The sequence below is a fragment of the Papaver somniferum genome, chromosome 8 (genome assembly GCF_003573695.1).
Source record: "Papaver somniferum cultivar HN1 chromosome 8, ASM357369v1, whole genome shotgun sequence".
In the NCBI taxonomy this organism is placed as follows: Eukaryota; Viridiplantae; Streptophyta; class Magnoliopsida; order Ranunculales; family Papaveraceae; genus Papaver; species Papaver somniferum.
In genome coordinates, this window is record NC_039365.1 from 100,029,299 (window position 1) to 100,051,630 (window position 22,332).

Below are 22,332 nucleotides of genomic sequence, written 5' to 3' on the forward strand. Positions count from 1 at the left end.
CTTTTTTGTAAGTGATTCCCTTCAGTTGGTGGATTTTATGAATGAAGGCAAGGGCGATTTGGATTGGCGGTGTCTTGATCTTTTAGAAGATTGTCGAATTTCCCTTTCTAGTTGTTTGAGTTATAAGGTTATATATATTAAGTGTCTTAAGAATAAGCTTGCGGACCGACTTGCACGTCGGGCTAGGAAGTTTAGTTTGAAAAACATTTGGGATACTTCTCCTCATTTCTTGGACAGCATTCTGAGGGAAGAATCCTTAGTTGAAATTTGTAATGGTTTTTTCAGTTAATGCATATGTGTGTTTCTAAACATGAATTCCCCCGCTATTAAACTGGGGCTAAGACTAAATGGTTCCCACTCTAACGGGAGGTGGTAGGTTCTTACCTAATCTGGTTACATGTTGGTTCAAAGATTTGGTTGGCTTATAATGCTCACCACGTTTACTAATCATTAGGAGAAAAAAATCAAACATTAGAAAAGTATAGATTCACAATAAAGCTGATAACTACCGTTTAGTTGTTAGGATCTCTCGTGAGTCCATGCCTATGTGCGTTCCTCTTAAATGTTGTCTCTTCCAGCAAAACATTTACAGCTATAATAAAGTTTTGTGGTTGTTTCTTTGGCACCAAACAGATTAAAATCTAATACTCCCTCCGTTTCAAAATAAACCGAATCCCTCTAATTGACAGGGTTATTTTGCTTCTTTTCCCCTGGAAACATATCGTCAGGTTACTACTATCCACGCATCTCATGATATGCACAATTTCTAAGCAGGTGGGTTGTCTGGCACTTACCTATTTATTGTTTTTAGGTGTCTTTGTTTCTTTCATACTTTCTCCCAATCAGACTAACAAAATGTTGATAGCTAAGCCTGCCAATAAAACGGTTAGGGTTGGCTTGGAATTTCTTGAGTTGTGTAGGGGATGTGGTAGACGTGTAGCTACCAAGAAAAGAGATGACATTTGACTAATCTTATTCTCTGTGTCACTAAATAATGCAAATGCAGGTAGAAGGAACCATCAAATCGTGATGTATTATCTGTCCTAGGAGGGTCCATTGCAAAATCTTAAACATTTTCGCAATGGTAAACTAAAACTTAGCTCAAACTACAGCAACAATTACATGAATAAAGAATCGAAACGCTCCCTAAAAACTTTCAGAGACTCTCGAATCATTTTTCATTTTTTTCTTCGATTTAAACGTTATAAAGTCCATAATTTATTAACAAAACGGCTAAAAAATGCATCCTTTTCCCCTAAGTAACGTGTTTTTAGTTCGTCAAAACGCGTTATTACGATCACGGCTGTTACCGTTTTTCCAACCTTGTGTTGAAGGAGTCAATTGTTTACCTCAGGTCGACAAGCACAATAAGAAAGGACCACAGTGAACAAACTATAATGATGAGCCAATAAATCTTTCAGAATTTTACTAGTTATCTTTTTTTTAATTTAATTAAGTCAATGACTTCTAATTAACAAGTAGTAAGTCCTAACCACAATGAACAAACCAGAGCACCAAATTTCCCAAGAAGAAAGGAGGAGGGGGAGGAAGAAGAAGAAGAAAACACAAAGAAGATTGTTTGTTCTTGATTTCCATCACCAACATGAATTACAGGAGAGACAATAATGAAATCCAATTCAAAATCATCAACGCGATTTTGCTCACAGCGATGATCTTATTGTTTGTTGTTTCAATTCTAGTCCTTGTCATCTATCTTTATATCAAATTTGTTGTTAGACGTCAAGCTCGAGCTCAGCAGCATATTCAACTTGGTGACATAACGGGGAACCCGTACTCGGACAATCCAGTACCACCAAAGTCGGGACTTGAACCATCAACGATTGCGTCTCTGCCGATATACGTTCATAAACAAACTGATGACAACTCGAGCTGTATCGAATGTGCAGTTTGCTTGGTTAATTTAGAAGAGGAAGAAGAAGAAATAGCTAGAATTCTACCTAATTGCAACCATGTTTTTCATGCGAAATGTATAGATGTATGGTTGATATCCCATTCTACATGCCCCATATGTCGAACTGAAGCTGACCCTGGAAGAAGAACCAATTCTACTGGTGTTGATGTCCAAGCAGGCCAACCGTCTGCAGTGGTGATTATCAGCTAGGTGATGACTTGTAAACTTCTAACAGCAATACGGTGGTTCGGTTCATGTGAGGTAATTAGATGTAATCCTTGTTGAATTTGAAGGGGATTTTAAACAATTAACATTTTGTGAAGAAGAAACTGTAGATACACCATACGCACATGAAGCGTGTATTATTGGTATACATATACGTATACGAAAAACATCTGTTCATCAATGATGATATATAAAAAACTTTTTTTTTCTTTTGCTTTCATCCTGGATATAGAGTTTGTGTTAGTGCGTAAAGTTGGCCAAGAGGTGGCGGAATTCGGTTCTAATCTTGCTCGTTTAATGTAAATTGAGTCTTTTTCTTTTGATGAAGTATACAGAACGTACACCGAGTTAGGCTAGCAAATCCAAGAATTCTTCAGTGTTGTACCTATTTTGCTGATTTTTTTGTTGGCAATTTCAGAAAGTACAATGTACATAAAGGAAGGAGTTCTTCTCAAAGGTTTTGTTTTCTTACTAAGAGAAAACTGATACGAGTATAATTCTTTCAGTTATTCACGTATAGTAAACATATCACATGGATCGAGCTTGATATGATTATGCGTCTCATTATGCCACTGGCTAAGAATCACTTGGATGGAGTGTTTAAAGTCTAAATTGACGTAGTAGTGTACTTTAAAAGGTGCTTACGACTTAAAAAGCACCTTGTGCAAATTGCCGGACATATTGAATTAAAATCGCCATAACTTGCATACCAAAATGTATATCCACGATGAAAACAAAAACAAACAAATTTGAAGAATGAAGTTCCCCCCGATTGCTTGCGGGAGATGCAACTTAAGTTCAGGCCACCGTTCTTAAGCATTTAATTCAACATGCCTTAGCGCCACATGCCAAATTACAATTCATGCTCTAATCCCGTGGTCATATGATTCATCAACCAGACCAGACTTTTCACTTCATGTCTCCTTTGTATCTTTTAACTCAAGATACAAAGGTACAAGTCAGTGGGATGGATCCCTTTCAAGTAAGGGTGTGCCATCTTACAATATGAATACATGTACTTTCTTGAGTAGCTTATCAGTATAGGACTAAATGAGTATGAAACTTTTGGTGAAGGCGTAAAAATTATCTTCCCCAAACTAAAATATGTGTCCTTGTGGATTATCCGACAGATTTTGTACGTGTTATTTTCCCATGGCCATGTTTTCCAACCAAAGGGCTCATGCTTTGTTAATAACCGATGCTAGAACAGCAGCGAAGTAAAAACCAGAGTTCTTGAGATATGATGATTTTCTGAGACCACCAGATACGATATATCCAATGCTTAACTAGCCATCTCCAACTAAAACCACCATTCCTTAGTCCTTGCAATATAAAATTTCAATCATGTTAGGTTTCAGTAAGGAGTGCTCATATTTTACTTGAAAAGTCGGTGAAAAAGCAAGCCTATATCCAGCCCAGCTTGCACTTGAACTCGTTATCTTCTTTTAATTGGAATTCTTACCGGCTTCTTAATAGGGTAAATTTCCACTCTCTATATAAAACATTTTAGACAGACATCTGGTACAAACCAAAGATGGATGGAACTGCCTGTCACATATATACATATAAATTTTTCATTAAGAAAAACCGATTAGGCCCAGATCTCTAGAACAAAATATACAAAAAAGAGTTAAGCATCAGTGAGAAATATCCACAACCCCAAGAGTTAATACCTGATGATGACTGAATCTATGACCACCCGAACACATAGTCCAGAACATAAACAAGTGCCAGAGAGAATGGGTATAGTAAAAATGCGATTGAACATGTCCAGAGAGGAAATGTGGTACGGAAGCTGCCAAAGAGACCCATCACGACGCAAACAATAAGAATCACTAACACTTCTGCAGAGAAATCCCATGTCAACTGTCTTACATAGACAAGCGATAAGAACACCGACAGACAGAGAATGTTGTTCATAGTTACAGCTCCATATATCTGTTCCAAAAAAATAACGTCCGAGATTAGATAGTGCATATAATTATACTTTTCTTCAAATTCTGAACTTTAAAGTTATGACAATTTCATGCTTCTTATGTAAACAATTAAGAAGAATGTATTGTGTATTGTCAAATAACATTTGCAGATCGTGCTAGATAATTGAGTTTTGAACTTGAAGACTTGCATGTTAAATACAATGCCTGGGCAACTTTGCTTCATCCATTGTACTAGTCTGAAAACTATGAGGAGCGGGGGAGTAACAAACCTCGGAAAATGTCAGAGAAGCAGTTCTTTGCTTCTTACGGCTGGCAAAAATAAGCGCTGATACTGCTTCACTGGAGTTGGTGGCCAAAGGCAACGCTATAAATGAGATGAAGAAAGAAGGAATACTTGTCGCAGTGGAGAAATTGTCAACAGCGTCAACAAGGGGATCTGCAAATGCCGCAGCTATAGCAGTTCCTAGAAGCAACATCCCTACTGCTTTATATGAAGTAAACTTGGGCTTGTCAGCACCTTCTTCGGCGTCATCACCCTGATTTCCTAAAAGATCATGTTCCTCCTTGGTTTGCTGTATGTACATTTCAAAGTTGTCAAAATAGTAAAATCAAGTAACAACTAGGATTGAACAACGGTTCCAATGAACTTACTCTGTGAAACGCAGTTACAAGGTTAGATGCACGGGGAGTAGAACTATTAGCAGAAGTTACAGAGCGCTTGGCTTCTTTAAGCCATTTTGAGATTCCCTCGATGAACTCCTTCTCATCAACCTGGGAATCACCCGATGTATCGAAGTCTCTAAGTAGCTTTTTAACAGCATCCTCCTTATTTAAATCGATCTCGTCAAAACGGATTCCTATGATTAACGCTCTTAGTTCTAAATCCGAAAGATATGCATCCCCGTTTTCATCGATCGTCTTAAACAACCTGTCATTATTCAAACTTGAGCAAGTCAAAAAACAAGAAAGCTATACATTCAAAGGAGAGAAAAGAAAAGAAATGAAAAGGAAGATTAATATAACGACGGACTTTCTTATAACTTCTTCATCAGGTTCACCATCATCTGTGAGGAACCTATCCAATCCATGCATGTGTTTTAAAAGTCCTGCAATTACATGTTTGTGCTTTGCATATGCCATTTTCCTCTCTTGAATCCAAGGTTGAAATATCTGTGTCAACGAAGAGAAAAAGTCTCATGAGTACTATTAATTAAGTACATCTGGTCAAACTTCCAACTTATTGTGGCTACTCTGACCTACACCTATCTACTTCTGTAGCAAGGATAGATTTGATGAAGCAACTCTTTTCTGGATATCTTATAGTATCCTATGCGAGATACATAAGCAGCAAGGTTTCAAATGGGTCCAAGACATCCCCGTTTTCACTAGATTTATTTGTGTTTAACCCACTCTACGTAAGTAAGCTGAATCTTTCGATGTATTTTATTCATTAGAAAAAAAACACTTTCAGACATCATATTATCAATTAGTTATTTGGGGGTTAGGCCTTGCCACATACAGCCAGCTTGTTACTATGTTTATGTAATCATCGAGATCTATCTGGATAAAGCTAATACACGTCCAAACTATAGCCTCCGTTTAGTCTTGGCACTTTTTCACTGTTCACATAATATATATGGTCAACTCCTAATTAACCTAACACAAAAACAAAACATCGCACTCAGCATTCTTCAGAAATAGAGTACAATATCTGATGCAAGGAGTAGGTTATTACATATTCAGAGCAAACATTTAAAGTGGTTGAAAAATGAGAGCTAAAGTCAAAAAATAATCTTCTTTATTGCAGATAACGGTTGCTAAAACTTAGGATTTATGGTGCAAATGAAGTGTGACAGATACCTGGAAAACGCAGTATGAGACTAGCAGCGTCACAGCAACAATTAGTGAAACTAAGACTGCCAAACGTCTTCCAGAATTTGTATGGAAGATTGCTGGTAGTTGGACAATAACAAATGGGATGATTGATACAGCCATGATCCTGGCAGCATAGCTTGTCCAGATGTCGGTACTTACACCCGATTCTACAGATCAAAATAGAAAAGTTGCTGATCACATTGTTACCAAGAACATAAGACTATAAGAGAATCGAAAGATCCACCAATTACCCTAGACTATTGCAATTCTCTCAAGACCTTGAAACACCACCAATAAATGTTACACATTGCATGTTTATATGTCCAAATATTTCATATTATCACTAAAAAATATTAGTGCTACCTATACATTACAGACAAGATTCTGCAAAGATCTACACAAGAATGCAAAGACTGAAACATAAGTTATCAACTGAACTGGTCTTATAATATTAAGAAATAATACCAATAAAGATTTAAAAAAAAAAAAAAAGTGCTGGTAGCTTTACAGAATCCTAGCATGGACACACGAGATTTTTCAGCCGTACAATAGATAGCTAACCTGTTAAGCTCAATCCTCTTGTATCCTTAGAATCTTTAGCTCTAGAATCCTCAATGTCCCATTTGCCAATGATAACACAAGATCCCCATAACACTGTCAGAAGCATGACGGTGGACCCAGCTAACAAACCCATACCCACCAGGACCTGAGATTGGGCAACTTCTGTGCTTCCAGAAAGTCCAGATACTGTAGAACAGAATGAATAGATAAGTCATTCAGTAAGAGATTACAGTAGAACTCAAAGTCAATCAATCGAAGTCAAATTTCAAATGCAGATTAACTGTATGTGTACAATTTTTAAACAATAAAAAAAACATGAATCCAAATAGATACTGTAGAACAGAATACATAGTTTAAACAGTAGAAAAACATGAATCCGAGTAGATACTGTAGAACAGAATACATAGATGAGTCATTTAGTAAGAGATTACAGTGGAACTCAGAGTCAATCAATCGAAGTCAAATTTCAAACGTAGATTAACTGTATAATGCTTACCATGAGTTCTAAGTTATGTGCAATTTTGAAACAGTAAAAAAAAAAAATTGAAGCCGAATAGACATGGTCAATATTAAAAGATACTTTTTCCAAATGAAAATGTCAAATATCCACCGGAAGATTAGATTTTCACGAAAAGTCTTATAGAAAATGTACAGACACATTTAATACTGGGAAAAAATATTCTTAACACCCCGCAAGGTGGTTAAAATACTACCCTCTACGCCGAAACAATTAACAATGTACAGAAAGCAGTACATTTAGTTATGTAACCCAAGTGTATATCTGGTTTCGTATAACAAAACAGTATGTTTAAGACTTTCTCATAGTTGGGAACTTGTTCAAAATTTGAATTCATCTCTCCTGCATTGTAAACCTATAATTCCTAATACAATCTTCATGTAAGATAAAATGTCCTCACAAAAACAACCTAAAAGTTTCCTATGGGCCAATTTCTGCCTCCTACCCTACCAGTCAGTCCCCTCATCATGACACAACGACAGGGGTGGCTCGGTCGTTTACGTCCTCGGCACACAGGCTTGACTACAACATGCAACTCGTGATTCATAGGGTGATGAAGTTTGAGAAGCATCAAGCACTCAAGCTAAATTTTTCTTTTTCCCTAAAAATTAATACTAAAAGGAAACAGTCTTTTCCAATGCTCTGTACTTGTAAATAGGTACTTCAGGAGATCAGAGGTCAGTATAGTGTAATGTATTATTTTCAAGAACCATTCAAAAAGTCATGCTTCTATTATCTCATATGTTGAAAAAGTAAGATAATAATTAAAAGAAAAAAACTGGAGGTTAAAAAAGGAAAGAAACATACCAACAATGAGTAAAGCATCAGGAAGAGCACCAAGAACAGGAAGAAAGAGACCACCAATAATACCAGGACCTAAAATCTCTAACAACAGTTCACTTCCATTTGATAAAAAGCTTGCAGCAGTGAACATTAAGTAACCATAAACAAATATAAGGAACAGGTTTCCCATAGCTGTACTTGTACATGGTAAAAATCCATAGGTTTGTTCACATGTTTCTTCAGCTTTGCTATTGTTAGTCAAAGGAGGAGATTTAGAAGAAGAAACCAGTGTGTTGAGACTGATATATGAATTTTGCTTTTCAACATTATCTATTCCATTAGAAATCAAACCAGATTCAGAAAAAGAAGTGGGAGAAGAAATCTTCGATATGATTCTACCCTGACTTTGGCCAGCAAGTAGCAAAAGAGTCGATAAAAAAAAGAAAAGCGATTTAGTGTTTTCCGCCATTGCTGTACAGATTTTTTCAGAGCATTTTTTTTCTTTTTCTTTTTGAGTTCGAAGGTTGAAAGATTCAGAGAATACAGTTGTGTGAACAGAGAAGGAGAGACCCCAGGATTGAAAACAAAATTTGGAATTACATAAGGGGAATTTAATTTCGGGATAGGAAGAAATTGAATGCTAACATGCTATCAAGGGAAATACAGATACTTTGTTTCCTAGCAAAAGTTTTGCACATATATGGTATGCATCATCATCACGCACCAGGACGAGTTATTAACCAGAAAATGCTCTTGGGGATAAGAACTTTGTTAAATTTTAAATTTGACCCGAGAAATCACGAGAACTCTTGGATGTTGATGGGTTTGCCGTGTAACCGCGTTAAAGTGTTGTCTATCCAATGAATACAAGGACTACACACGATAATATAAAATTTAATATCTAAAACTGATGGCAGGACCAATTTTTCGGAATTCGCGCCATTTTTGGACTCATTGCTCGTTGCTGATGGCAGGACCAATTGTTCCTCATGGGACCAAAAGGTCCAAAATGGGTGAATTTGGTTACCCCGCCCCGTCAGTGTCATTTTATTACTGAAGGGGACCATTAGGATCTATTATTTTAGGTTTCCGAAGCTTAATTTGGTTTTTTGAATCGTTTTTTAGATCTTTTAAGCTCGTTTTTGAATTTTTGTTTATTTTCTAGGTTTTGAATTTGTTAACATCAATGTAGATCTTTTCGATTAAATTTTTTTGTTTCGATTTCATATTCCGATGTTGACATACCAATTTACTAGGTTTTGCTTCTGTTCTGTTCGATTTTTTATTTGATTTGTTTTTCCATTCTTATTTTTGATATGTTATCTGTTATTAATTTTGATATCCTGTTGATTTCTCATCTAATTATGGTTAATGTAGATTGTTTGCTGCTGTTGATTTGATCTTTTAATTTTGAGTAAGAATTTTTGTGAAGGAATATGCAGGATAGATATGTTTGGTTTTTTCTCTTTTGTGTTTTGCAGGGTGAAAATGCCTGTTGGTGGTGCACTAGCTGTAATTCACTACTTCAGTGAATTCTTAGCACATCCTGTTGATGTCAACACAACTTTGGAGTCTTTGAAGACAGCCGTTTGCCAGAACTGGACTCGTTTATTACCGCATCATGTCAGATTTTCCTTTAATGATGGAAGCAAGTTTGTGCGAGTTGATTCTGATATTCTGCTTCAATGTTTTGTATCTCGTTGCCACTGTAAAGGTCAGAAGAGCTTTGATTTACTTGTCGAAGTTGGCTGTAATTCTTCCAGAAGTCGTAGTAGAGCTTCAAGTAGTCGTGTAATAGAACCTGAACCCGAACAAGCTATGGTGAATTTCCTTGAAGATGGTTTGTGCCTGTTAACAAGGTTCTTAGGACTGAAGGTTGGGATAAATTACTTGGTGAAGTTGGTAAAGTGTTTTTTGGAGGTGTAGTAGAGGTACGTATCGTAGTGAAGAAATACGAGTTAAAAGCTGGGCGTGTTCTTGTATATAAGAAGAATGAACCTAGCAGGTTCTATGCAAAATGCTCAAAAGAAAATTGCCCTTGGGAGTATAAGGTTTGTGCTGTTGATGTTGAAAACAGGATGCTTAAGGTTAAGAAATATGAGAGCAGTCATACCTGTGGTGTTGGAACTGAAAGGCTTTTCCACAGGCTCAGCAGTAAATTTGTTTCTAGTCTGATCAAGGATGAAATCCGAAGTGATCCGAGTTTCAAAGCATCTGATTTGGCAAAGTTTTTCAAAACTAGCTACGGGATCAATGTGAAATACTACCAAGCTTACAACGGAAGAGAGAAAGTGTATGAGGATATATTTGGTGATGAAGCCATGTCGTATTCGCATCTTTCATGGTATGTAGATTCCATTCGCAGCACAAATCCTGGGAGTTGGATTGATTTTCAAGTTCAAACGGATGAACCTGAAGCGAACGAGGATAGTTCAGCTGAATTAGAAGATGAGGCACCTTCAAATAAGTTTGTGCGTCTTTTTATTGCTTTCGAGGCATGCATCCATGGTTACCGTTACCTTCGCCCCATGGTTTATGTCGATGCTACCTTTCTTACAGGGACATATAGAGGATGCCTCATGGCTGCAACCGCTATCAATGCTGAAAATGGTAATTTTTCTGATAATGCATCCTTTTTATATATGTGCATAATGTCTCATGCATTATTTATTTTTGCTTGTCTATGCATCATTATGTCTTATGCATTATTTTTTCACTTTTCTGGTTATGCATCATTTCTGTTTTAGATGCATAAGCATTTTTGTTTTAGGTGTGCATAATGTCTTATGCATTATGGTTTTCACTTATTGATTTTATGCATCCTTTTTATGCACATGCATAATGTCTTATGCATCATTTAGTTTAGATGCATAAGACATTATGCATTATTTTTTTCACTTTTCTGGTTATGCATCATTTCTGTTTTAGATGCATAATGTCTTATGCATTATTTAGTTTAGATGCATAATGTCTTATGCATTATGGTTTTCACTTATTGATTTTATGCATCCTTTTTATGCACATGCATAATGTCTTATGCATCATTTAGTTTAGATGCATAAGACATTATGCATTATTTGTTTTCACTTTTCTGGTTATGCATCATTTTCTGTTTTAGATGCATAATGTCTTATGCATTATTTAGTTTAGATGCATGAGCCATTATGCATTTTTTTAGCTGCACATACTTCATGTAGACGCTGGCTTGATTTTATATTTTTTTTCTGTGCAGGCTTCTTCCCACTAGCCATGGCCCTGGTACCTGGTGAAGATAATGATAACTGGGAATGGTTCATGAGGAATTTGAGTAATGTTCTTGATCATGATCAAAGGCCAATCACATTTTTATCTGATCGTGCAGAAGGATTAAAGAGAGCGATTCCATTTTACTTTCCTGGAGCCTTCCATAGTTTCTGCTATTATCATCTTAAGATGAACTTACCTATTAATGCATCTGACGAAAGGTATGGTGCAGTTATTGATTCATTTCAAGCTGCTGCTTATGCTCTTAGTCGCGAAGGTTTCCAAACTGCCATCGCTACTATTAGGGGTCTTGGTTGTGGTTGGGTTGCCGACTATATTGAAGATATCCCTCCAGAGAAGTGGTCAAATGCCTTTTTCCAGGGTTGTAGGTATGGTAGGACATCTTCTACTCTTGCTGAATCCTTCAATAGTTGGATGAAGGTACACAAGAAGCTCCCTGCAAATGCTCTTCTGGATCAGATAAGGAAGGATGTGATGAGTATGATGTCAGAAAGGCGGAATACGGGTAATAGTTTCATAACAATTCTCACACCGAAGAATGAAAATAAGATGAAGGCTCTTATTGATGGGGGTTTAACCTGGATGGTTATACAGTCCGATACTCATGTTTATGAAGTGGAAGGAGGGGACAGTTCTCATAGTGTTAACCTTGTGGCAAGGACATGTACCTGTCAGAGGTGGCGCGTCTATGGGTTTCCAGTGTGCATGCTTCGCATCGATAACAATGTCTGGTTCTAATCCATATGATTTTGTTGAACCTTATTTCACTACTTCATACTTCAATAATGCCTACAGTCATGCAATTCATCCTATTCCGAACTATAACAGGCCTGAAGTTTATGAAGGTAATGATATTATCGATGTACCTGATGTTAGGAGGCCGCCAGGGAGACCACAAGTTAATAGGCATTTGAGCAGATATGAGAAGCCGCCCAGGAGAGCTATTCGCTGTGGTAATTGTTTTGAGCTTGGTCATCATAACAAGCAAACATGTACGAATCCTACCTGTTACAAGAAGCCTCCGAAGCCGCCGAAGCAGCCTAAGGGAAGTTAAAGAAGAGCAATTATCTTGTTTGTTTCTTCAGACTATTACTTTTATGTTTGAACCTTATTCATTTTTCTTTCATTAGTTTCTGTATTAGTTTTTATGAACAAGTACTTTTTCTGTACTTAGTTTCTTTTTTGTATTGGTTTTATGAAAAATACTTTTTTTTTTCACTGTGTGTTTTTCTGCTTCTATCAGATAATGTTTTCATTTTTATTCTTAAATGCATAATGGATTATGCTTTAGTTTTTGATGATGCATAACTTGTTATGCATTAGTTTTTATGATGCATAACGTATTATGCTTTATTGTTTTGTAGATGCATAATCTCTTATGCATTGTTTTTCGACGATGCAAGATCTGTTATGCATTTATTCTTTTAAAGATGGCATCATAACGACTCATGCAAATGTGGTTCCTTCATGCATCTGCATCTGCATAACAAGTCATGCGTATGCATAACAAGTCATGCGTCTGCATAACAAGTCATGCACATTTATTTTATTAGGAATAACATGTTATTCAGGTTTATTTTGTTTCATTAGTTTCTGTATTAGTTTTTATGAACAAGTACTTTTTCTGTACTTAGTTTCTTTTTTGTATTGGTTTTATGAAAAATACTTTTTTTTATCACTGTGTGTTTTTCTGCTTCTATCAGATAATGTTTTCATATTTATTCTTAAATGCATAATGGATTATGCTTTAGTTTTTGATGATGCATAACTTGTTATGCATTAGTTTTTATGATGCATAACGTATTATGCTTTATTGTTTTGTAGATGCATAATCTCTTATGCATTGTTTTTCGACGATGCACGATCTGTTATGCATTTATTCTTTTAAAGATGGCGTCATAACGACTCATGCAAATGTGGTTCCTTCATGCATCTGCATCTGCATAACAAGTCATGCGTATGCATAACAAGTCATGCACATTTATTTTATTAGGAATAACATGTTATTCAGGTTTATTTTGTTTCATTAGTTTCTGTATTAGTTTTTATGAACAAGTACTTTTTCTGTACTTAGTTTCTTTTTTGTATTGGTTTTATGAAAAATACTTTTTTTTTTCACTGTGTGTTTTTCTGCTTCTATCAGATAATGTTTTCATTTTTATTCTTAAATGCATAATGGATTATGCTTTAGTTTTTGATGATGCATAACTTGTTATGCATTAGTTTTTATGATGCATAACGTATTATGCTTTATTGTTTTGTAGATGCATAATCTCTTATGCATTGTTTTTCGACGATGCACGATCTGTTATGCATTTATTCTTTTAAAGATGGCGTCATAACGACTCATGCAAATGTGGTTCCTTCATGCATCTGCATCTGCATAACAAGTCATGCGTCTGCATAACAAGTCATGCACATTTATTTTATTAGGAATAACATGTTATTCAGGTTTATTTTGTTTCATTAGTTTCTGTATTAGTTTTTATGGACAAGTACTTTTTCTGTACTTAGTTTCTTTTTTGTATTGGTTTTATGAAAAATACTTTTTTTTATCACTGTGTGTTTTTCTGCTTCTATCAGATAATGTTTTCATTTTTATTCTTAAATGCATAATGGATTATGCTTTAGTTTTTGATGATGCATAACTTGTTATGCATTAGTTTTTATGATGCATAACTTGTTATGCATTAGTTTTTATGATGCATAACGTATTATGCTTTATTGTTTTGTAGATGCATAATCTCTTATGCATTGTTTTTCGACGATGCACGATCTTTTATGCGTTTATTTTTTTAAAGATGGCGTCATAATGACTCATGCAAATGTGGTTCCTTCATGCATCTGCATCTGCATAACAAGTCATGCGTATGCATAACAAGTCATGCACATTTATTTTATTAGGAATAACATGTTATTCAGGTTTATTTTGTTTCATTAGTTTCTGTATTAGTTTTTATGAACAAGTACTTTTTCTGTACTTAGTTTCTTTTTTGTATTGGTTTTATGAAAAATACTTTTTTTTTTCACTGTGTGTTTTTCTGCTTCTATCAGATAATGTTTTCATTTTTATTCTTAAATGCATAATGGATTATGCTTTAGTTTTTGATGATGCATAACTTGTTATGCATTAGTTTTTATGATGCATAACGTATTATGCGTTATTGTTTTGAAGATGCATAATCTCTTATGCATTGTTTTTCGACGATGCACGATCTGTTATGCATTTATTCTTTTAAAGATGGCGTCATAACGACTCATGCAAATGTGGTTCCTTCATGCATCTGCATCTGCATAACAAGTCATGCACATTTATTTTATTAGGAATAACATGTTATTCAGGTTTATTTTGTTGCATAACTTGTTATTTAGATGTTTATATGTAACCTGTTGTTCCTTCATTTTCCTTGTAAGATTTATATCATAGTACAGTTAAATGAAATAAGATTTCAGCAAATAGAAGCACTGAAACCAGCATTGATATATAATAAATATATTTATAAACATCGACAAGATAACATAAGTTGTTCTGACAAGAACTACTAACTACTTTCCCATTAGTTTTCACTCCCAAGTTAAATTTCTCAACCTACCAACAACACACAGGTTGTTAAAACAAAGTTATGTTTGAGCCTTTCTATTATGCACAGCTTCACATTTGACGCTCATCTTCATCACATTGACGCGCAATATCATCCCAGATGTCTTCATTGGCATCTATCGCCCAACTGTTTCTAAGATCCGTCAGCATTTTCAATACCAGACTTACTCTTTTCTTGTTGGCTTTTTCTACTGCATCTTCCTTTCCCAACTTCAGCCATTTGTTCCTGACTTGAGACTTCATGCTCATCTTCATATAATAGCATACAAATATGAGGCAGTCGGGGTGATGACCTTGTTCAGGAACAATCTTGGTAAAAATATCCTTGTATACAAGCGGTTCCCGCTTTATATCCACGATTTGTGGTGATAGATTCAGTTCATCATATCTTTGGATCAAAGACGGCATACAAGCCTTTGCCATTATGAGAGCTTGTTTCTTGCAGTTAGATTTATAGCCTTCAACACTGTTATAGTAGTTCCACTCACCCTCTGAAAAGTCATACTCTAACAATGTCCAATGTGTACCAGCAGGGTTTTCCTTTGTCATATAGTTCATTGGAATGAACATTCTCTCAACTTCAATAGGGAGATTCAAGATGAATTCTCCAACAAATTTGGCAATCCCATCTTTCTCCTTTGTTTTAACAAAGAACTGCAAAAGAAATATTTTTTAGGAAAAAAAAGTTAGTGGATGCAATTGAAAGGGTGCACAACAGGTGTAGAAAACAATGCTGAATAACTTGTTATGCAGTTCAATCTAGTTGCATAACATTTTATGCTGAAGTAATTATATGGGAATAAGATAATATGCAGGAATGACTTGTTATGCAGCAAAATGATTTTATTTTCTTGACTTACCCAAGCATCTGGCATCATGAATGCAGACTCCGCATACCTATGTTCAACACTATCATCCATCTTTTCATTTTCCCGCTTCTTGAACAACCTATAACTGTAGTCGCGTACTACTTGGTCTTCTAAGTATTCGTTGTTCATTAGCTGCCTTATTATATCTCCGTGAATCCGAATATCCCACAAGTACGGGTCTTCTCCTTCTCTGATACTCCAAGTCGAATTTCTGCAGATGACATAAGACACAATTGGTGAGATGTTTTATTCAAGTGACATGCGGCAGAACCATAAACTAGAGGGTTGTGTTATGCATGGGTTTTTTTTTAAGCATAACTTGTTATGCATTTATTTCATCAGAAGCATAACCTGTAATGCATTGATTTCTTAAACAAGCATAATAAATATAACAACATTTTTTGCATAACTGAACATGCATTAAACATTGGAGATGCATAACATGTGATGTAGATATTTTAAAAAATGCATAACTAACCATGCATTAAACATTGGGAGTGCATGACATATTATGCAAACAAGCATAAAGGTAATTTTGATGTACTTACAGGCTGTTGGCATTCTCAAAGTATGTCTTCAGTACTTCCATCATGGCTGGTTCTATTGTATCCTTGTAATCTTGAAAGCATTCCATTGTTTCCAGCGGAGGTAATTTTCTGAACGGCAAGCCAGTAGACGTACGGGATTTTCTTCTTCAACTTTATTCTCATCAGGCTTGTCTTTTTGCTTCTTCTGCTTCCCTAGCTCACAATCTTTGAGTAGTACACTGGTTGTCCTTTGATTACATGTTGTCCTTTCCTTGATTCTTCTTACCTTGCTTCCTGGTTGCTTCCCATCCTCTTCTGCCTTGTTTGCTTTTCGCTTCAATACTGACTTTTTCTTCAATGGTGACCTCTTCAAAAATTCTGTTCTTGGTACAAACTCCCCTCCTACGTCTTCTTCCTAGAGATTCATGTAACCAAAATGTGTTAGATATAAACAGTTTATTATGAAATTAAGTAAATAGTTGATTAAACAAAAACAACAATATAGTAAACAGTTTATAATAAAAGAAGAGGTACCAGGTTTTTGAAACGGTCTCCATCTCAGCATCTTCATTATAGCCTTTTTTTTTTCAGCATCTTGTGTGGCACCAGGAGTTAAAGGATTCTCAACCACCATCTCCTTCTCTGCATCAACAACCATCTCAACAGCTACTTGTTGTGGCTTTTCAGCCACTGGCTCTTCTGGTTGTTGTGGTTCTTCAGTTTGATGTTGGTATCTCAACAGCGGGTTGTTGCAGATTTTCAGCTTGCTCTTTGGTCACCAGCATCATCTTTAATTGCAGCAGCAGGTTGTGATAAATGCAGATTAAATGTGGGCACCACATATTCTTCTGCTTTCTTCTGAGTTTCTGGAAGAATGTCATCATCACCACCGGCCAAAAAGTCTCTTTCCTGTGCTTCAAGTCTTTCTTGTGTTGTTGCTATATTTGGTGTTGTCTCCAATTCCACTTGAGTTTCTGTTTCCTTGTCGTCGCTGGAGAGATTAACAGCTTTTTCCATGTCCATGAACTTGAAAGGTGAAGACTGGATACCTTGAGTAGCCGTTTGGTCTTGGCTATCGAGTATGATAACTTCTGGCACTGATTCTTGTGTAGGTGGTTCAGTTGAAGATACCAGTTCAACAAGAGTCTCATTCCTTGGCAAGTTTTGGCTCAGTGGGTCGCTTGGCTCAGCTGATGATACATTGACACTAGGTCCACCTGACGACTCCTCCTGCACTTATATGTTGCCACAATCAACAAGCAATTCCTTCACGTAATTATACAACTTTTCATTGAAGTCTACTCCACTCTGTCTATTCCTCTCCTGAGTCTGCTTCATGTCTTTCAGCTTTGCTTCAATGATCTGCAACCTTGCTTCAACACTATCGGGGGGACACGTTTCTTGTTCAATGATCTTAATCGCATCCAGAAATGCTTCTTCATACTTGTCCCTGTTCTCTTCAAGATTCATTGCGACGAGATCATATATCTCTTTCATTTTTCTTGGTTTTCTTGGTTCACAGAATTCCATCTCCATTGCACTGTACTCATCTCTAAATTTCTCATTATACTGCAACATGATTAATGACACTCATCAAAGGAATGCATAAAAAATATAACAACATTTTTTATATGCATAACCTGTGATTCAGCTAATCTAAACAATGCATAACTAGTCATGCATTTAATATTGGAACTGAATAATATGTCATGCATTGATTTGTTAAGGTGCATAACTTATTATGCATTTAAAAACACAACCCTGCTTAACTCCTTTTCAATATTGAAAAATGCATAACCGGTCATGCATTCATATATTGGGCTGCATAACATGTTATGCATTGATTTATTAAGGTGCATAACTTATTATGCAGTTATCATTTTTTGCTAACGTAACTTATTATGCATTCATTTTTAAGGAATTTAGAGATACAATCATAGATGTATGAAGGTCAATTATAAATCATGAAATGTTCACAAACAGGTACGTTTAAGAACGTAATATTCTTCTTGAGCATTGCTTTCTCCATTGCTGCCAAGTCCCACTTCGCAGCTCTCGGTGTAGCATTGGAAATGACCTTGACGATGTCTGATGATATATCATCTATGTTAGAATGCTCAGCCAACCAAAGCTGCAAAAAATAATAACTAATAAGATATTTTGTATCCAAGAAAGTAATATTTATTGACAGATGTTATGAAAGTAAAAAAGAAAAAACTAACTCACAAGAGAATATATAGTGCAACCACTGCAATTCCTGATATGAAGATTGTTTCTTTTGACAGTCTTGATTCTCTCCATCAGGTGTTCATGAATAAGATCAGGAAAAGAGACAGAGTCCATGGTTTCCAAATCCTTAACCAAACCAACATACGAGACATCTAAATTGTCTCCACTTGAACGACAAAAGAACAAGACGACTAGCATGTAAAGGAAGATAAGGCAGACAACTTCCTCTTCATGACCTTTCTTATCAAGTTTTTCCAACACCAGCCTTTCAATATCATCTATCCACACCTTTGTTACCCGTGCTTTGGGATCTTTGATGACAAATCCTGGCTTTGTTTTGAATGGTAATTGCTTGACGAGGGGATGTGACTGAGTCATCTCTATCTCTTCCTTCGAAGTCAGAATATCATTTCCTCTGTCCCCTTCAATTCTTGGAATCAGAAATGTAACAGCAAGCTCACTAGACGTTGATGCTATGGACTTGTTTTCAGACAACTTGAATGAATGTTGATTCAATTCTTCATGGTCATATGATAGAAAGACTTCATCCATAAACTTGTTGCTCTTACCATCCAAGTATGCCATGTTTGCAGCATATAACCAGTTATAGAACTTTCCAAACACACACAACATTCATCATGTTAGCCTGCAACGGATTCAAACCACTTCTGTCTTTTATCTTACTAAACAAGTGACCTAACCTAAGGAAACCTGCTCTATAAGTACCTCCTTGAACTGTAGATTTGGTTTTAGGTTTAACTGCGTAAAAAAAGAACAAAAAAAATGCATTTCAGAACTGCTATTTAGAACAACAAAGGAATGCATAACAAATATAACAACATTTTTTTATATGCATAACCTGTGATGCAGCAAGTCTAAACTATGCATAACATGTTATGCATTGATTTATTAAGGTGCATAACTAGTCATGCATTTAATATTGGAACTGAATAATATGTCATGCATTGATTTGTTAAGGTGCATAACTTATTATGCATTTAAAAACACAGCCCTGCTTAACTCCTTTTCAATATGGAAAAATGTATAACCGGTCATGCATTCATATATTGGGATGCATAACATGTTATGCATTTTATTTATTAAGGTGCATAATTAGTCATGCATTTAATATTGGAACTGAATAATATGTCATGCATTGATTTTTGTTAAGATGCATAACTGATGCATAACAGGAACAGGAAGGAATTCAACGCACCTTGTTTATAGACAACACAGTGCTTATTTGTATTATCATCCTCATTATCTGCATCACCCAATACTTCCTTTGGTGCAGCTTTCTCTGCTTTCTTTGCCTTGATTTGCATCTCCTTCAGTGTTTCGACACTATCAATTTCTTCTTGTTCATCTTCAACATCAGAAGGTAAAATCACATTGAGGAGAAAATTATGTTAAAATCGAAGAAGAATAAAGTGATAACTCAAAAAAAATTATGGGTATTCAGGATTAAAAAAAATAAATTCAAAAAAAACAAAATCAAACAATGACAGATGAAGCTAATGATAAATCTCACCGGGTTTTTTCTGTTTCTTCGACTTCATTTTTCCTTTTTCATCTGAAGCATCAAGAACAAAAATTAAAATCGAAAATCAATAAAATCAAATGTACCGAATGCATGCAAGAATAAGATCGATTAAACTAGTCTTAGTACCTAATTTCTTCTCTTTTGATTTCTGAAGACGTGTTTTTGTCGGTGTTTCATCCATTTTGGTTCTACTGAATTCTAGGGTTAATGTTTTTTAGAGTTTGAAATTGATTTTTAGGGTTTGATCAACTTCAATAATCAATCATCCGTTACAGTGTTTATGGAGGAATAGGAATAGAAAAACGGATGAAGAAAAAATGAGAAGAACGGATGAAGAAAAAATGAGAAGAAGAGAAAAGAAATGGTTCCGACCGTTTAGCTTATCAGGTTACACATAGAAACCGCTGAAGGGTAATTGAGGAACTCTGCACGTTTTTAATGATTTTAAATAATGTTGGGCGCGACTGTAGGGAAAAGTAATTCTGGGCCTGGCGGTAAGAAAAAAAAAGAATTCTGGGCCTGCGCCTAAGTTCAGAGAACAAGAAAATCTACTAGGTTAGGCACTTTTTTTATTGTTTCTTTTTTGTGTGAATTAAATAAGAAAACAATAAAACAATTTTAAAAAATATATATATAAAGTGCGAAGTGCAAACACTATTATAGTGAATATGATTTTTTTCTCACTATTTTGTTATTATTAAATTGATGGTGAAAGAACAACATGCCCATGAGTTTCGAACTTAGATTATTAATGACATCATTTATTACCGTGAAATTGGTTGAAAACAAAATTGAATCGGATTTCATCAAATTAAGTCGATAATTAGAAAAGATTTTTTTTCACATCCATATGAGGCTTAGCAAGTCGAATGTAATAGCTAGGAGAAAAAATCAAAAACTAAATTATCAACAACTTAACATTTAAATACATACTCTGGTGAATTATGAAATATAATCAAAGAATATGAAGAGCTTATATTTTCAATTCTCGTTAATTATCATCACCGCCACCTTAAATGCCTTAAGGAAAATCAAACTTAACTAGCCAATTTCGGTGTTAGCATCTGAAGATTGGACCATCGGATAAGATATTTGATGTTCCAAAGAATTATGGTTTGAGAGCGAGTATTGAGTAGGGAGTGTGCAACTGCATTTTGTATACACTTGATAAACTTGAATTCAATCTGGAACATAACTCTTGAAAATCTTCTAATATCTCAGAAGGATAAGAGATATCTTCTAGTGGGGAAATTATCCATATGTTTACGAGCAACAACAACAAATGGGTGTTCATCATATTTGGTCATGATAAGAGGATTGTCCCCCTTGAAGAATTTAAAAGAATAACCATTAAATGCTCGATCCTGATCTTGGCTTGAAGTATCCAAGCTAAAATGAAAAAGCGAACTCTTTGAGCAACAGAGCGATGTGCATGGGCCATGATAGGTGCTTAATAATGCATATTTCTATATCATTTTGTTGATAATTATTGCATCTCAATAGCTTTAATATCTCATTTTATTCCAAATCTTGTACTTCATGTATTCATCCGTTAGCGAGTAATTTTGTCATATTAATCTCATTTTTGCGGCGTTTTATAGGTTGATTACATAAAAGTGAACAAGAGAGTTGTGGCAGTGGTGTAAAAGAAGTGTGAGAAAATGGCTGGTTGTAAAGTTCATGGAACTAATGGGAGTAATTTGTTACTAAGAGTGCATCAAGTTTGATATCCAAGAAGACTCTCGCTCCTAAACACTTGGGCTAGGTATTCGTGACTCACATCAAAATTGAGCCATTTTCACTCAACTACAACACATCTCCAACTCTCTCTCCCCCTCACCGACCCTAACTGGAAACTCATTCCCAAACATCACCATCTTCGTTTCTCTCTTTCACGCCCATACTCTCTCAGATGTACCTCTTATTTTCCATGATTTACCTGTGAAACCATGACTACACCACTCTTGAAATATTTTTATTGCCAAATCACCCAATTCAAGGTACCATATATTGAGTTACAAAAAAGAGAAGAAGTCTGAAATTGTGAGTGAAGAGAAGATTGTCGTACGAAACAACTCTGAAGCTCCCTCAACAGCATGGTTCTGATGATAATGAAGTAGTTGAACGTTATGGAGCTCTAATATGTTGTTATGTACCATTTGGTGAGTGATTGGCATCTCAATCCCTAAATTTCAGTGCATGTGTTGAAAAACTGAACCCAGTTTTGGACGAAATTGATATATAAATAGAGAGGGGATGTGGAGAGAAACTCATGCCCGGAGTAGCCGTGCTCCAAGCTGTAGTAATAATATTAGGTTTAATTTCAGTTTTCTCCATGTTCTAATACATAAACTAGGGTTTAGATGAAACCCTTAATCTACTGCTAGTTTTATTCATGTTTTGAGTATTGTGCTTAAATGATATATGAATGGTTTAATAATTTTGCCACACATATTTCTTTCACCTTGTTTTTCATGCAACCTAGGTAG

The 22,332-nt window shown here is 35.5% G+C and overlaps 2 protein-coding genes across 5 annotated transcripts; one reads left to right on the forward strand and one right to left on the reverse strand.

The window, feature by feature from the left end:
• The first annotated feature begins 1,603 nt into the window (after positions 1 to 1,603).
• LOC113305841 (RING-H2 finger protein ATL40-like) lies at positions 1,604 to 2,122 on the forward strand. The gene has a single exon (XM_026554838.1). It carries the CDS (start codon positions 1,604 to 1,606, stop codon positions 2,120 to 2,122), a length of 519 nt encoding a protein of 172 aa, XP_026410623.1.
• A 763-nt stretch (positions 2,123 to 2,885) lies between these two features.
• Positions 2,886 to 8,542, reverse strand: LOC113302270 (sodium/calcium exchanger NCL-like). 4 transcript variants are annotated; one of them, XR_003336726.1, is made up of 9 exons: positions 7,835 to 8,542; positions 6,511 to 6,696; positions 5,935 to 6,116; positions 5,105 to 5,244; positions 4,726 to 5,002; positions 4,344 to 4,646; positions 3,811 to 4,075; positions 3,600 to 3,685; positions 2,886 to 3,459 (listed from the first exon to the last, which is right to left on the reverse strand). XR_003336726.1 is itself a non-coding variant. In XM_026551163.1 (8 exons), exons 1-7 carry the CDS (start codon positions 8,277 to 8,279, stop codon positions 3,827 to 3,829), a joined length of 1,782 nt encoding a protein of 593 aa, XP_026406948.1. In that variant the 5' UTR covers positions 8,280 to 8,542; the 3' UTR covers positions 2,886 to 3,459; positions 3,811 to 3,826. The 4 variants fall into 4 exon arrangements, 2 of the variants coding, with proteins under 2 accessions (XP_026406948.1, XP_026406947.1); XR_003336725.1 differs by having other exon boundaries at positions 3,600 to 4,075; positions 7,835 to 8,541; XM_026551163.1 differs by lacking the exon at positions 3,600 to 3,685.
• Positions 8,543 to 22,332: the final 13,790 nt, after the last annotated feature.